The sequence below is a fragment of the Aedes albopictus genome, chromosome 3, assembly GCF_035046485.1.
Source record: "Aedes albopictus strain Foshan chromosome 3, AalbF5, whole genome shotgun sequence".
NCBI classification, from domain to species: Eukaryota; Metazoa; Arthropoda; class Insecta; order Diptera; family Culicidae; genus Aedes; species Aedes albopictus.
Window position 1 is genome coordinate 387,698,570 of NC_085138.1, and position 17,011 is coordinate 387,715,580.

At 39.2% G+C, this 17,011-nt stretch overlaps 1 protein-coding gene across 3 annotated transcripts in view; it reads right to left on the reverse strand.

Moving 5' to 3' along the window:
- Nucleotides 1–487: 487 nt before the first annotated feature.
- Nucleotides 488–17,011, reverse strand: part of LOC109401443 (chitin deacetylase 1) — a 28,303-nt gene continuing 11,779 nt past the window's right edge. The window contains exons 1-5 of one of the 3 annotated variants that reach the window (XM_062855925.1): nt 9,185–9,319; nt 5,251–5,467; nt 4,436–4,548; nt 2,511–2,660; nt 488–2,446 (exon numbers count right to left, since the gene is read on the reverse strand). In XM_062855925.1, coding sequence (XP_062711909.1) covers nt 1,293–2,446; nt 2,511–2,660; nt 4,436–4,548; nt 5,251–5,467; nt 9,185–9,275 — 1,725 coding nt within the window. In that variant the 5' untranslated portion in view covers nt 9,276–9,319 and the 3' untranslated portion in view covers nt 488–1,292. Of the gene's footprint in view, nt 2,447–2,510; nt 2,661–4,435; nt 4,549–4,773; nt 4,905–5,250; nt 5,468–9,184; nt 9,320–17,011 lie in introns of those variants that run through there. The other 2 variants (XM_062855924.1, XM_029875370.2) reach the window with 2 other exon arrangements.

Consider the following 17,011-nt stretch of genomic DNA (forward strand, 5'->3'; position numbering starts at 1 on the left):
CGTGGCTTAATAAAAAAAAACTGCAGATAACTTTTGATAGGAAAAAAAGACATCTCTAAACTTTTGATATGCTATTTATTAATGTTTCAGCATTCAATTGATGCAAATAATAAATATGGCCGACCCAACTTTTTATTATTGTAAATAAATAGTAGCTCTATCTTTCCTCTTTTCAACAACAATTCGTTTTCAGGTGGTTTTTGGAGAAACTTTCGAGTTATAACGGTTTGAACGAGCCACCATTTGAGCAAAATCGAGGGGTCTGAAAAAATGGTTGTGGCTCTAACTAACGGGGGGTCCATCAATTTGAGTAACCAGATGCATTTTCTTTACTTTTCTATCGAGGACTTTCAGAAAACCGCCAATTTAAACATTTTTGAAGACAAGGTGCAAATAGTGGGCCGGTCTCAGCGAGAATTACCCATATTTAACAATTTGTGGGTTTTCGAGGATGTCATCAGCAGATGGTTCAAAACACTTATTAACGTATTTTTATGGAAAATTTATTTTCATACCTTTTTGTTTGTATTTTCTTTTTTATCATTCTAAACTATCAGCCGCAAGCACACATTTCCCAACCAAAATGGGAGGGGCAACAAAAGCCACGTCAACTCTTGCTTCCAAACTACGCACCACCTTGCGGCTGCGGCACGATCCTTCTTTACGCAATTTAAGTTAGGAAAAATAGTTTAAAATATAGTTTATTTTGTTTTCATTCAATATAAAAAACGAGTACTCTTAACTGACAAAAAAAAACACCTGATTCGTGACGCACATATACACGCACCCGGGCAGTCCGCAGCAAAATCGCGACACTATACTTGAACGGGGTACGCTGTGGCCGCCATTATCTTTCTATCTCTCGTTATAAGGTCTCTTTCACACCGGTGCAAGGCCGCCTGTCTTTTTTTTCGTTTCTCGAGGATGGTAGCATTGGAAAGAGTATTTTTGTTTTTAAATAAAAATTATCACGTTCAATCTTGTAAGGTTTTTTTTCGTTGAATTAATTATCATATTCCGATCATTCTCCGAGAATAGGAAAATGGTGGTTCGGATTGTTTTTGGGAATGTGGGGAGATCGGGGAAGGGATGTTAGGATGGGATTTTCGGGAGGTTGAGGAGAATGTAAGAAATTATAATTATTTACAACAGATGTCTATACTCCGTTGAGGATAGGGGAAGTACTGGGGGTTGAGGGGAATCAACGGAGATCCTTTCTTACGTTGGTAGTGTTCTCTTCACGCAACTAAATCAGACTTTCGGTGGATGGAATTTCCCCTCGGGAGACTAGCTTACTTGGTGGAGAAGCCATCTCCAGTTGGGTCCAGGATCCATGGGTAGTTGTTGGGGCACTCCATGCAAGTGAAGAGACGCAGAGTCTCACCGGGCAGTTCGCGGGTCGTCAGCGGGCAGGCGTTCGGGAGGGAACAATAGGGTTGTCCCTTGACGTCGCACTTTTCCTTCCACTCCTGGAAGTCTCGCAGAGCGTTCAACTCGGTTGGGTTCTGCATCCATTGGATGACCTGGAGCATTGTGACGAAGAAGACATCGTTGCGGCCGAGCATTTCTTCGATGAACTTGATCAGTTCTTCACGGTATTCTTTCTTGGACTTGAGCCACGAGGCGTGGAAGTGCAGACCCAGAGGGGCACGGTTGGTATTGTAGTGACGGTTGAAGTTGTGACGCAGAAGACGACCGAACTGTTCACCGGATTGGATGTTGGAGCAGGAGTCGACCATGTGACAACCTGGAAGCGACTCGTCGAAGGTTGGATCGTCACGACGATCGAGTTCGTTCATGACCATTTCCCAGACTGGGTGGCTACGGGATGGGCAGTTGTGAGCGTTACCGTTGCACTTATGGGGCATACGGAAGTACAGAGTGTAAGGCCAGATTGGGACACGTCCGAGTGAAGCGGTGATCGAGGCATCGTACACGAAGAATTGATCAGCCATCATCTCGAATTGTTTGTTACCGCCTACGCGCAGGTACGGGGCACGAACACCGATGATCGAACCGTCGGTGATGTTGGCGAATCGTTCGATGATCAGACGAGCTCCGGCCATTTCAGCCAGCCAGTCGTCGTAGGTTCCCTGGGTCCAGTAGTTGGGGTCGTCCTTGTGGGTCAGCGAGAAGACCGATATTTCATGGCCCTTGCGGTGCAAGTCCTGTACGGCCGAGTAGTTGGTGTATTTGTGCGACACGAAGTAGGTACCTCGGATCTGGCAACCATTCGGGTTTTGCCGCTGACCGTTGAAGATGTCTTCGTACAGGTCGATGTTGTCGACGTTGATGGCACCGTTGAAGGTGATGGTGATCATCTGTGGCACCTGCTGGGGTTCGATGTTTCCGGGAATACGGGTACCGTCAGCGGAGCAGAAACAATCCGGCAGGACGCACTGCGTGGTGTCGCAATCGGGAGCACGGTTCGGGTCGAGCTCAACGGCTGTTGAGGTAGAAGAAGGAGGTTAGGTATACCGGGTTTGAGCAACGGACAGAGCATGACTTACTACACGCGTTCTCGTCGGATTCATCCTTGCAGTCGGGCTTGCCGTTGCAGAACAATTCCTTGTCAACGCATTCGCCGTTACCGCAGGACAGTTTGCCCTCCGGACAGATTGGCTCATCGGTCTTCAGGATGGGAAGGACCTTTCTTGGTTCTTTGGTGTTCGGAGAGAAAAGGGCGCATTAGATATCGTTAGAATGTTTCGGGGGAGACGTGTCCTTGGACGTGGTTTTAGTATTAGCGTGAAGGGATGAAGGGGTTGTTCTGGGAACGCTAGTTGGGGATCGTTGCTGGAGGGGAACGCTGTAGAACGTGTTGTAAATATATAGGTGTGTTCGTGTGTAGATGCTGTGTAAGGGGAACGTGTGCGATTGGAATATTTAATTTGGGACCCTTGGTCAGGATCAATAAACAATTGACTGATACTGCTGTTCTGCGTGTGTATGTCTAGAATGTCTGGCTTCTGTTGAGTTAGTGTTTGACGAGTAGTTTGAGAAGACACAATGTTAAATTTTGCCGTTTTTGATTAGCAAAAATCATGCATTGTTTACAAACGATTGTCAAACTGGAGTTCGTGATGAATTAAAGGAGCGGTCGTTACCATCAATGCATAGACAAACAGTGTTTGTTTTTAGCACACAAAATAAATATATGAAGAGTAAGGTTTATATAGGATATAACTGGTGTGAAGAATGAATTTCGTTGAATTAAACGAGAGTTATCCGATCGTTATGCAATCCATTGGATAGCGTTAGGTGTTTAGTGGAAGTGTTTCTTTTCATAGTAGTGTTTATAATTATAAAAGAGTTTTACAGACACATTCTACAAAACTGGGTAAAGAGGGGCGGATCACTTCCAAAACAACTGAATCGAAAATGCGTTTTGATGAAAATGCGTTACAAAATGCTCCAATGCCTTGAAAAATGCGTTTGAAAATGTAATGCGTTGGAAAATGCGCCAAAATATCCAATGCGTTAAAAAATGCACAGGAATGCATGGCGAATTTTTGGAGTTTTAATACACAATTTGTTGAAAAATACGCCAATGCGTAGGAAAATGCGTGTAATTTATCAATGCGTATAAAAATGCGAGCATTCCACCAATGCGCATAAAAATGCGTGTTTTCTATCAATGCGTAGAAAAATGCTTGTTTTCTGTCAATGCGTAGGAAAATGCAAGTTTTTTTGTCAATGCGTATAAAAATACGAACAATTTCATCAATGCGTTGAAAAGTGCATGCTGTAAAATTTTGACAGGTGTTGTTCAATTTTAGAAATGCGTACCTTAATACGCCAATGCGTAACAAAATGCGCCAATGCATATGTCAATACGCAAGGCTGAATCGAAAATGCGCTAGTGATTCGCCCCTCGGGGTAAATAGGTTTGTTATGAAATGAAGTTGTTAGTAACCATTACCTCAAGCCAAATATTATTGAAAACAAAAAGCAAGCTATGGTTAGATTTCATAAAACTGTGATGTTTTTTGAATGTTAGTGGAACGAGATTAGCATTGGTTTTGTGTCGAGTGTCATCTGTCAAAGAGCTACAATGTCATGGCTCAGTAGACGCTGCGTTGCTTCGTGCTGATCTAGTACTTCTTTGAAACACAACGCAGTGCCTACTAGATGCGATTTCTATGCTATAAATGCAACAACTCCTAACTGCCGATTCCATCCTATTCCTATCCTAACTTCTTCGAAATCTAATCTAAGTGCGGTTGATAACTGACTGCCATCCCAAACCAAATTGCGTGTGTAACGTAGCGAAATTAAAGTTCTGCAAAATTCTGTGCACTTGGCGTTATCCTTCCGATGTTTTCGGAAAGAAACGTATATACAAAGCGGTGGTGATAAAAAAAAACTAAAAAAAAACTTTGGCGACTTGCTTCCCTCGGCCGAAAAGAATACGTTGATTTGGTTTGAGACTTACTTTCCTTCTTGTCACACGTGGTGACCTTTGCTTTCCAATCGCAAGTTTGCTTTTCAATGTCGAACGCTAGACCGGACGGGCAAGTAATTTGCTTCAGTCCGGAACGGGTACACCTATGTATTGGCCAACACGGAGATGAGGGGTTCGTAGATGGATTTTTTTTGTTTACAGACAAGGGGTAGTGATTGAGTTTTTTTATGTTTCCAAGAGACAAGTAGATGCAAATAGAGAAAGAGAAAGAAAAGTTTTAGTGGTGACAGTTTGTTCCGGTGGGCCTGGAACCGAGGATGGAACTGAAACGGGTTCCATCGACGGCCGGTCCACCGTTGTGGACTTACTTCCTAGTTCATCGCAATTTTTAACGTTTGTTTTCCAATCGCAGGTCTGACGGTAAACGTCAAAGTATAACCCGGTTGGGCAACGCACGCGTGCCAGCCTTGTGATGCCATTTTCCCCAGCATTATCACACCTATACATTGACGAATGAAGAGGAGATTAGACTGGTAATCTTTAGTGGAAAACCGTTAGCTTGTTCCGGGAATGTAGATTCAGCGAACAAATTCACGACTTGTAGTACTAGATTAATCAAAGCAACCACGAATGCGGTACCAGATTTCGTACGCAATTCGCTCGCTGCACGAACGACTCCCGAACGAGTGCAAAGTAATAGATTGAAAGGCATCACAAAGAAGCTCATGGCAACACGCACACACGCACACTCAATCTCGCTTGCGCACGCACACCATACACTCGGTCTAGTACGTCGCGGTTGGACCGGGGAAATTGCGGTTCAAGTGGGCGACGGAGATCTTCACCTCACGACTTCACGGCAATCGCCATCTGTGCTCAGACGGAAGTACTCGTCGGCCGGTCGGTCCTTGCACAGCTCTTCGATGTTGTCCTCCTGGTCGCCGTCGTCATCCTGTCGCTTGACACGGAAATCGGCTTCAGCTGGAATGGAATGGAGATGAGGACAATCATTAAAATGCGTTGAAAATTGATATTGAGATTTTAAGATTAATTGCAGCCTGCCTGCAAATATAATATATTAACAATATAGGTCACTCTTTCGATTTTTTGGCGACACCTTTTTAGTGAATGTGGCGCCACCAAGCGTCAGAAGAGGTACTACTACACACTGAATGCATGCGCTATCCGAATGACGTTTATTCTGTCGAACTGTCATTGCATGGTGGGGATGCCCATTTCTTCTGAAATAATCGATTGAACATTAATCGATTTTTTTCAACTACGCAAATTAGAACAAATTTAATTCCCTTTTCTTGAACAATTTCTGGCGTATATTATCGTCGCAGCAGCAAATCGAAGTCGCGACTCGCGTGACATGCGAAGTTGCAGATGAGAAGTAAATTTGAACCGATAAACGTTCATAACAGAGACTAAAACACAGCCGACCCAAAGCGAACTTTCCCTTAGCGAGTTATGAACGGTATTTTCTCCGGAAATTACACAAGAATTTCCTTGTGGGATCCCTTTAAGAATTGCACCCTGGATTTTTTTTCTCCAAGATTCCTCCAGAAGCTCTTGGAGGATTCCTCCTAGAATAAATTCTCGAATTATTTTAGGAACTCTTTTCGGGATTGCTTAGGGAAAGCGTTCCAGCGTTTCTCCTCCATACTCCAACATTGTTTTTAACTGGGATTACATATCTTCAAGAAAAAAAAGCAGTCAGTGAAATACTAGATTTGTAGTAATAAGCTGAATTTTTATATAATGAGAAAGTAAATTCTCCGTTGCTGCAATAAAATGGTAACTGCAATAATGGTAACAAAAAAGGAAGGGTTTTATGACTGCTTGTGTGATTTGATGCTGTTTGAGCAAAACTTTGTTATATTGACGACGACTGTTTTAAAGGCTTTCAAATAGTTTTGGCGTTTCAGTCTTTTCGGGGTCAAAAACAACTAAATGTTTTCTTCTTCCAACGTTTCGATCCTTATTGGATCTTTATTCGATTCCCTGAGGAAGATCCAATAAGGATCGAAACGTTGGAAGAAGAAAACATTTAGTTGTTTTTGACCCCGAAAAGACTGAAACGCCAAAACTATTCTAAAGCAAAACTTTGTTTAACTGTGTTGTTGTATTCTCATTTATTGCAACTTCAACAACATAATTCGCCAAAGTTTTGCTCAAGCAGCATCAAACTAGGCTAAGAATCATAATACCCATGAGTTTGCACCGTTTCAATGCAGAAACGGAGAGTTTAGCATCTCACCATACAACAAACCAACTCATTACTACAAATCTGGTTCTGTCACATTTGCCCGAATTCCAAATGCCCGAATGACAAACGCCCGAATGTGACAAACGCCCGAAAATCATTCGCCCGAAAAGACCATTCGCCCGAAATACCATTCGCCCGAAAAGACCATTCACCCGAAAGACAATTCGCCCGAAAACCATAATAATCTTGAAAATACTTTTCTGAAATCAATTTAGGCGTCGTCCACGCGTATTGCTTTCTTTGAACGCAGTCTGATATAAGACTTATACATTTTCAGCAATATAGCTGTGGTAACAATTATTGGAATTGTTCCTTCTTTTGTTATTAGGCTTTTCTTTCTAGTTCTACCTTCAAGGAAATTAAATTCAATTTGATGTCATTTTTTACCAGAAATTCGCCCTTCTTTCAATCATGGGCTGTTCTTTTGAGTTGTTATTTTATGGGGAACCTTGACGTTTTATTTTTACAATTTCTGGATTCATAACATGGGTTTAAAAGAACAGTTTATTCAAATTTCAAAGTTTATTCAAATAAGAATGAAATAATAATAAGAATAGTAATAATAACAATAATAAGAATAATAATAATAATAAGAATAAAATTCTGCATTCTCGCGATTTTGGTGTTATTTTTCTACACCGATTAGCTCACACGTTTTAATTTTTATGAACTATTGTTCATTTTAACGAAACGTAGATATTCCGAGTAGATCAGTCGTGAACACTATTGTAGTGTTGACTACTCTGTGATGATGTTTTGGCGTTATCCTCTCGATCAACAATGCTATAACAATTAATGACCTACTATGTAATATTTTCACAATAAATTAGGCCTTCTTCAAAACATAGGCCGTTCTTTCAAACTAAGCTAATATGACTATTATTGGCGCTAGTTCAGCTGTTCTTGCGATTGGACGGATACTTAGTACACCATGCGTCTATCCTTAAACTTACATCATGGCAAACTAGAAAAAAAACTTGTTAAAAGAAATTGCATGGAATCGGCGAATGACTTTTGAGCGATTGGTTTTTCGGGCGAATGGTCTATTCGGGTGATTGGAATTCGGGCGTTTGTCATTCGGGCGTTTGTGATTCGGGCGAATGGTTTTCGGGCGAATGTGACAGAATCACAAATCTAGTCTTCACTTATTCCTTCTGGGAATCCCGGAAAAAATACTTCTGAAGACATTCCAAATGTATAGAAATCTCGGAAGGAATCACGAAAATAATTCCTGGAGGATTTCTGATACTTCAAAGAGGGAACTGGAAAGATCCCTCGAAAAATATTTCTTAAATTGTTCATATATAATCGCGTTGGAGTTTTACAAAGTCACTTCGGAATTTCTCCGGAATTTCAAAAGAAGTTCCTTGAAGAATCCCAAATCTTCACTCGGTGGAAATTCTAAAAGGACGGAGTGAATTCGGGAAGGAACTTTTGGGAGAATACTGGTAGAAATCCCGGTTGAAATTCTCAGAAGGAGGAATTTTTGAAGGAACTTTTGGATAAATCCTTGAAACAACTTCTGGTCGTTCTTGGAAAATTTTGGAGGAATTCCAGAAGGAACACCGGGAGGTATTCGTAAAAAACGCCTGAGGGAAAGAACATCTGAAGGAATGCCTGACTCAATTTATGGAGGATTATCACTCTGCAGCAGGCGAATTTGCCAGAATATTTTTACTAACTGAAGTTCACCCAGAAGCCCATGACTGTATATTTAAAAACAATGAGCTTTGCAAGGATTTCGCGACGATCGTGTAAATGTCCAATCTTTGACAGCACAATGTTCACACATCCAATAACAAAGCCGATTAGTCCGGAATAAAACAATCAGTATTCGAATAAACTCACAGTTCACTCCGGAAGAACAACGAAATTAATCGAAAATAACTCATTTTTTGTAAGCACGGAACGCTCAAAAGTTGAAATTATTAAGTTCGTGCATCGGTCCATTAGCTTGTGCACCCTTGGATTCAATGTCTTGCACTCTGCCACAAGAAATTTGACGTGCACTTGGTTGGTGATCTTCCGGATTTTTTTGTAAGCTATTCAATCCGATGTATGTATATCAGCGTGGACATTAAGAAAGATGATAATTTAAGCCATTGTCAAAGGAAAATAGCAACCACCAGGGCAAAATATAAGTTAATTTTGAGGGTGAAAATTTTAAATTTCTAAGTGAAATGATTTCGGTGACGTTACAATGAGGGAGCATTCAAATTCTTCTACAGATGTATTCGTAGATGTCATCTAATGAAATACTATTTTGTTTGTTTATATTGTAAATCGATTATTTATTAATCGATTATTTGGGAACAAAAAACTTTGACACCCCTAACATCTTTTTTCGAGAAATGTCACCTTGCACGGTAAACAAAAATTGATCAAAATTCAATTATTGACTTTTTCTGACAACAGGTGGTGCTGTAATCATTCGTAAACGGCGTCTCCATGTCGTTGTATGTGAAAACACGAAGTGACCTATATTGTTAATATAGTATATTTGCTGCCTGCCAACGAGATCTCTATGAATTGCTTCTGCATGAATTTCACATTCAGATGGCGCTGTATAATGTGCGCCTCTTTTGATATTACTGCCATCTAGATGAGAAATTTCATTTTCTTTGAATTATTAAACTTTCTTTGGTGCATTAATCGACAAAAGTCGTAATACCTGCCTTCGTTAGATGTACAAAATTCAAACAAATTCAGACCATGCAGAAAACCGCGTTTATTATTTCTATCACGTTTATTCGGTTATTAGCGGCAACGCCTCAAGCCAGATGGCGACCGCCGCATCATTGATCAACTTGAGCTCAACCAAAGTCTTGCAATTCTTCGACCGCATAGCATTGCGGCGTTGTAGCACATTGCAAATCACCTTCCCGCAAGGCCCTCCTGACCCCCTTCATCAATGCGACGCGACGCAAACCAGTTTCATTCTTGCTGCAAGCAAACACCTTCTCTTTTTTCCGCAATCTCCCGGTTTGGAGATTAAATCATTTCTTGAAAGTTGCACTGCGAAAAATAATGCTAAAAACAACAATACCGGCTACAAGTAGGTTTTGCGATCGGCATTTTACGTAACCCCGCCATTGCGGACCTCCTGAACACCCCCTTTTCCCGCATTGCACAATGGGGAAAAACCCATGAAAACCAGGAAAAAAATCAATAACTTTTGTCGCAGTGGAGTGAAAATTGCAAACAAAATCATTTCCGCTTGGAAAATGTCTGATAAATCGAATGGAACTAGTGTCGTGCACCGCACGAAACTGTATGTCGACCTACAGAGTCGATTTATCATCGGATTCTTGATTTTTCATACTAAAAGATGCGTTTTAACAGTATATCTCATATGATATATCGAAATTATGAGTTTACTCTGTCATACAAATGCTTAAGAATGTACACAAGTAGTATTCGACATAAAAAAATATGTCGACTCAAGTTGGTTAGTTTGGTGAAATTGATCGATTTTTAAACAAAAATTCATAATTCTATCGTAGTTAACTAGGAAAACTAATTTATTTGCGCAAAGAAAATGTCTGGTAAATCGACTGAAACTAGTGTCGTTCTCCGGATGAAACTGTATGTCGACCTACAGAGACGATTTATGACCGGATTCTTGATTTTTTGTACTAAAAGATGCGTTTTGTCAGTATTTTTCATACTATTTATGAATTAACTCTGGCATACAAATCCTTTAGAATGTACACAAGTAGTATTCGATATACATATTTATTTATGTCGACTCAAGTTTTATTTTGGCGAAAATGATCGATTTTCATACAAAAACTCATAATTCTGTCGTTGTTAACTAGGATATTATGAATTTACTCTGACATACAATTCCTTTAGAATGTACACAGATAGTATTCGATATAAATATTTTTTTTTATGTCGACTCAAATTGGTTATTTTGGCGAAAATGATCGGTTTTCATAGAAAAATTCATAATTCTGTCGTTGTTAACTAGGAACACTAAATCGTTTCCGCTAAGAAAACGGCTGGTAAGTCGACTGGAACTAGTGTCGTTCACCGGACGAACTGTATGTCGACCAACAGAGTCGATTTATCATCAGATTCTTGCTTTTTCGTACTAAAAGATGCGTTTTGTATTAAAATTATGAATTTATTCTGACATACAAACACTTTTGAATGTACAAAATGTATTCGGTACAAGTAGTATTCGGTACAATTTTTTTTATGTCGACTCAAATAGGTTGTTTTTGTGAAAATGATCAATTTTCTTACAAATGATTAATTTTCATACAAATTAATACTTGTAATAGTTAACAAAGAAGTAAATATTTGAAAACGTTTGAATTTTGAACATATGTACACTGTAATTACTTCTGTACTCCACATTTCTCTCTCTCACTATCTTCTTGGAGTAACGTCCTCACTGGGACGAAGCCTGCTTCTCAGCTTAGTGTTATATGAGCACTTTTACAGTTATTAACTGAGAGCTTCCTCTGCCAATGACCTTTTGCATGTGTATATCGTGTGGCAGGCACGAAGATACTCTATGCCCAAGGAAGTCAAGGACATTTCCTTTATGGAAAGGAATCGAACCCGTCACCCCCAGCATGATCATGCTGGATACTCACGTCTTTACAGCTGTAGCTATATGGGCCTAAATACTGTATTCCAAGTTTATTTTTATATCGTAAATAGCTATTTTATAACTCGAGTCGATTAAATCGGCTCGCCTGCTATCACAGTAGAGTCAAGCAGAAAAGCTAGTACAGAAATCGACTAGCTCGATAGCCGACAGAAGAAGAGTGGTCGATTCGAGATTTTGACAGTTTAGTGAGAGAAATTCCTCCAGGAATTCCTCCGGAAATTCCTCATGGAGTCCCTCCGGGAATTCCTCCAGGATTTTCTCCGGGAATTCCTTAAAGATTTCCTCCGGAAATTCCTCAAAGATTTCCTCCGGAAATTCCCCAATGATTTTCTCCGGGAATTCCTTAAAGATTTCCTCCGGAAATTCTTCAAAGATTTCCTCCGGAAATTCCTCAAATATTTTCTCCGGAAATTCCTCCAGGATGTCCTACGGAAATTCCTCCAGGAGTTCTTCCAAAATACCTTCAGGAATACCTCCGGAAATTTCCCAAAAATTTCCTCCGGAAATTCCTACAGGATTTTTTTCGGAAATTCTTCAAGGATTTCTTCCGGAAATTCCTCCAAGAATTCCTCCGGAAATTCCTCCGGGATTTCTTTCGGAGATTCCTCCAGGATTTCCTTCGGAAATTCCTCCAGGTATTCCTCCAGGATTTCCTCAGGAAATTCCTTCAGAATTTCCTCCGGAAATTCCTCCAAGATTTCCTTCGGAAATTCCTTCAGGGTTTCCTCCGGAAATTCCTCCAGGATTTCTTTTGGAAATTCCTCCAGGATTTTCTTCGGAAATTCCTCATGGTTTTCCTCCGGAAATTCCTCAAGGTTTTCTTCCGGAAATTCCTCAAGGTTTTCTTACGGAAATTCCTTAAGAATTTCATCCGGAAATTCCTTAAGGATTTCATCTGGAAATTCCTCAAGGATTTCCTCTGCAAATTCCGCAAAGGATTCCTACAGGAATTACTCCAGAAATTCTTCCAGGAAATCTGCCGGAATTTTTTTCAATATTTCCTTTGGAAATTCTTCCAGAATTTTCTTCGGAAATTTCTCAAGGATTTCTTCCGTAAATTCCTTAAGGATTTCATCCGGAAATTCCTCAAGGATATCATCCGGGAAAACCTCAAGGATTTCCTCCGCAAATTCCTCCAAGGATTTCTCCGGAAATTCTTCCAGGAATTCTTCCGGAAATTATTCCAGGAAATCTTCTGGAAATTCCTCCAGTAATTCCTTCCGGAAACTGTCGAAGGAACTTCCTGGGAAAATTCCTGGAGTAATTCCTGGAGGATTCCTGCTGTACATAGAAGCCGTCTCCATTCCACTCGGTCCAAGGCGAGAATAGCGATAGTGATAGTAGCGATGATGACAGAAACAATTACATTGACGCCTGAGTTGACAAGGAAAATCATGTTGACGCGTTTAACAACACTTAAGCACCATGCGACACACGTTTTTTGAGTGGCTCGGAAGGGCCCAATTATTTTTCCTTATGTTTTATGGAAGAAATCCACTCTTCTTACCGATATGATCATATTTTTAATTTCCAACAAACTTTAACCAATAGCAATAATTTGGATTGGAGTAGCTCCGAATATCTATGTAGCAACTACCATGGTTGTTTTGTTGATATAGTAGATATAAATTTACGAAGACCATAACTCCTGATTATGTGGTTAATGGTTAGAAACTATATTCTTTTACTATGTCGAGTGTGTGTTGAGTGAGAGTTTGGTCATGCATTAAAAGTAAAAAAAAGTAATTTCCAACTGGCACGAATAAATAAATATCTTTGATCACGAGTTAACAAGAAATATAGTTGACGAGCAAATAAGAAATATAGTTGACCTTTATCTCAATGAAAACTAAATCCATCCAAACTGAGGAAGAGAGACCATAAATTGCTTTCAAAAGTAGACATAAAGATACATGTCTTTGTATTTTTGTGAGATACGTTAGTACATTAAAGATTTTTCTACAGATCCTTAACTGACTTGTTCAATTCTTCTTTGTCGATTATCTCTTTCGCTGATAATTTGATGAAAGTAACTACGACGAATAAAAAAAAAATCAAGTGAATGACCCCGTTAGTCAATAAAAAGAAAAACAACATCATATTAGTAACACCAAACTTGCATTACATTCTTCAAAAATACTAATTTCAACGATAGACGAATTTTGTTCATTTGAAATAATTTCATAATTGTTATATATTGTTAAAATTAAAACATATTAGTATGTATTATAATATGATTATGACATATCTATAACTTGTATAAAAACCAGAGCATGTAGTTAAGTTCCCTCTTGCATAAAAAAATATCTTTGCTCACGAGTCGATATAGATCAAATAAAAATGTACCTGGCTCAAGTCGACATTATTTTTTTCAATCAAAATTAAACATATTTGACAGGAAGAATGGACAGCTTTAATAAGTCGACAAATACACTTATTGACAAGTTAATATGTGAGGTATTTGAACCAAATTTTGTTGAAAAGACAAGTCTTCATACGACTAATATCCAACTTAAGTTACATTTCCGGAGAAATTCGCGAAAGGGTCGTAACTGACAAAATGTACACAATTTAAGTGATTATAAGAGTGAAAAGATGCTAGATTTTCCTAATAAATACTCATAAACTTCCTTGATATCACTTTTCTAACTATTGAAAATCACGGGTTGAGTAGAAGGCGTAATCCCATTCTGTGTCGCACGAAACAAAACAAGAATTACGCCTTCCACTCCTAGTGTTTTTGTTTACGAAAGTAAAAGGCGAAACTGAAATCACAACGTAAACACGGCGATAGTGAAAGGCGAATCTGAAATCAAAACATATACACGGCGAAAGTAAACGGTGAAATCCTGTCAAAGTGAAAAACAAGACGAATAGTAAAAGGCGATTCTGAAATTAATATCGATTCAAGGCGCATAGTATTGGGCGTATTTAGCATTATCGAGCATCAATTCGGGCGTAATAAAATAAATGCAATTTTTAGTGCAAAAATTAATAAATTTGTACTGCTTTATTAGAAAATCAAGAAAATGTGTCAGAATTGTGTCATTTAAGCTTGTTCATGTTGAATTACTCCTAAATAGGAATTGAAATTGTATTAGCAAAATTCGGTTGTTGTTTTCGCAATGTTATTGCTCTGTCAGTTACGCCCTATTCGCAAATTACTCCGGATTTTACAAAGAATACTGATGTAAAAACGGTGAATAAGCAATGACCCATTTAAATGATTGAATATTAACAAGGTTGTTCAAATAAGTCGACATAAATCTATGTTACAAACAAAGATTGACTTCGACCTGAATATAACCAGAATTTTAGGAGAGGGTAGAATAATATAGTTATGTAAAAAAGATAACATGTTATCACAAGAAATCTTTCATTTTACATGAGAAGCTTGAAATAAATGACAAAATAGGCTATCGACTGTATACGATATAAAAATCAATTTGGAGTACAGTATTTAGGCCCATATAGCCACAGCTGTAAAGACGTGAGTATCCAGCATGATCATACTGGGGGTGACGGGTTCGATTCCAGATTGCTCCAGGAACTGAGAACTGAGAAGCAGGCTTCGTTCCAGTGAGGACGTTATGCCAAGAAGATAGTGAGAGAGAGGAATTTGGAGTACAGAAGTAATTACAGTGTATGTTCAAAATTCAAATGTTTTCAAATATTTACTTCTTTGTTAACTATTACAAGTATTCATTTGTATGAACATTAATCATTTTCACCAAAACAAGCTACTTGAGTCGACATAAAAAATATACAGAATAATACTTGTGTACACTTAAAAGTATTTGTATGTCAACGTAAATTCATAATTTTAAACAAAACGCATCTTTTAGTACGCAAAATCAAGAACCCGATGATGAATCGACTCTGTTGGTCGACATACAGTTTCGTCCGGTGAACGACACTAGTTCCAGTTCATTTACTAGCCGTTTTCTTAGCGAAAACAATTTAGTGTTCCTAGTTAACAACGGCAGAGTTATGAATTTTTATATGAAAACCGATATTTTTCGCCATAATAACAAACTTGAGTCGACATAAAGCAATATTTATACCGAATACAACTTGTGTACATTCTAAAGGATTTGTATGCCAGAGTAATTTCATAAATGGTATGAGAAATACTGACAAAACGCATCTTTTAGTACAAAAAATCAAGAATCCGGTCATAAATCGTCTCTGTAGGTCGACATACAGTTTCATCCGGTGAACGACACTAGTTTCAGTCGATTTACCAGACATTTTCTTTGCGGAAATAATTAAGTTTTCCTAGTTAACTACGACAGAATTATGAATTTTTGTTTGAAAAATCGATCATTTTCGCCAAAATAACCAACTTGAGTCGACATATTTTTTTATGTCGAATACTACTTGTGTACATTCTAAAGCATTTGTATGACAGAGTAAATCCATAATTTCAATATATTGTATGAGATATACTGGTAAAACGCATCTTTTAGTATGAAAAATCAAGAATTCGATGATAAATCGACTCTGTAGGTCGACATACAGTTTCGTGCGGTGCACGACACTAGTTCCATTCGATTTATCAGACATTTTCCAAGCGGAAATGGTATTGTTTGTAATTTTCACTCCACTGCGACAAAAGATATTGATTTTTTTCCTGGTTTTCATGGGGTTTTCCCCATTGTGCATTGCCATGATTCCAATAGGAGACCCCAGGCAGCATTCGACAAGACTCAAGTGTTCAGAGTTTAACTCACTTTCATAACGAGGACAACTCGGCAACGACTAAACGAGTTCGCCCGAGGACAATTATCCAGACACTAGGTACCTACTAGATTGCGGCAGGGACGGACGACGCAATCTACCTCCACCGTGTCCGTGTAGGTAAAAGTGAACGGCGACATGGCGGTGGCGATTCTGTTGACTTGGCTTGAAGAGTTCGACGGGTATGACATCAGACATCAATCAAGTCGGCAAGTGGTTTGGAAAAACCGCACCTGTGTGGATGATCTACGGACGGGTCCGGTTGATCGAGTTGATCGCAGTGTAAATCTGGATCGTTTGAAGGCCAAAGGCCTTCAAGACACAACAAAGGATGTCATGAATCATAATGTAGATGTAAATTTTGTAACCATGACGACCCTTTGGGGACAACTGGGGTCATGGTCAACTCAGAACAGTGAGGCTGACCTCTTGTAAACGGTGGGAAAAATGAATTAGACGTACAATGTGGCTGGCCATATGCAAGCAGTGATCATCTTTAGCATGGAATTTCTATTGTCTTCACATAATGGATCGTTATTTGATGTGAACATGTGAACATGTGTGCACTTTGTTCATGGGAACCGTTGAGAGTTGATGGTTGGTCGATTGTCTCTGTCAATTACTTGTGACCATGAACCTAAGGGTCTGTCTGTGAGATGTACCGTAACTTTTATAATTGCAGGTTATGCAAAGATGCATTTTTATGCACGAAGGCATCAATATTTTGATGGTTATTACCACCTGTCAACGAGTATAATTTAACAGTAAGTACGATGTCCTGTAACGTTATCATCCATTAAGATTGCCCATTACTTAGAACTATGGGATCTTGGAATACATGGTATTCCGGATTAAGCAATGCAACAAAGCCACACTGATTGGATGGTTGCAGCAAAAATCTACATTGCTACAAACCGCACTTGTTCGGTACCTAGGTGCAGCAACATCGAGATTTGCATGCGCATCTGGT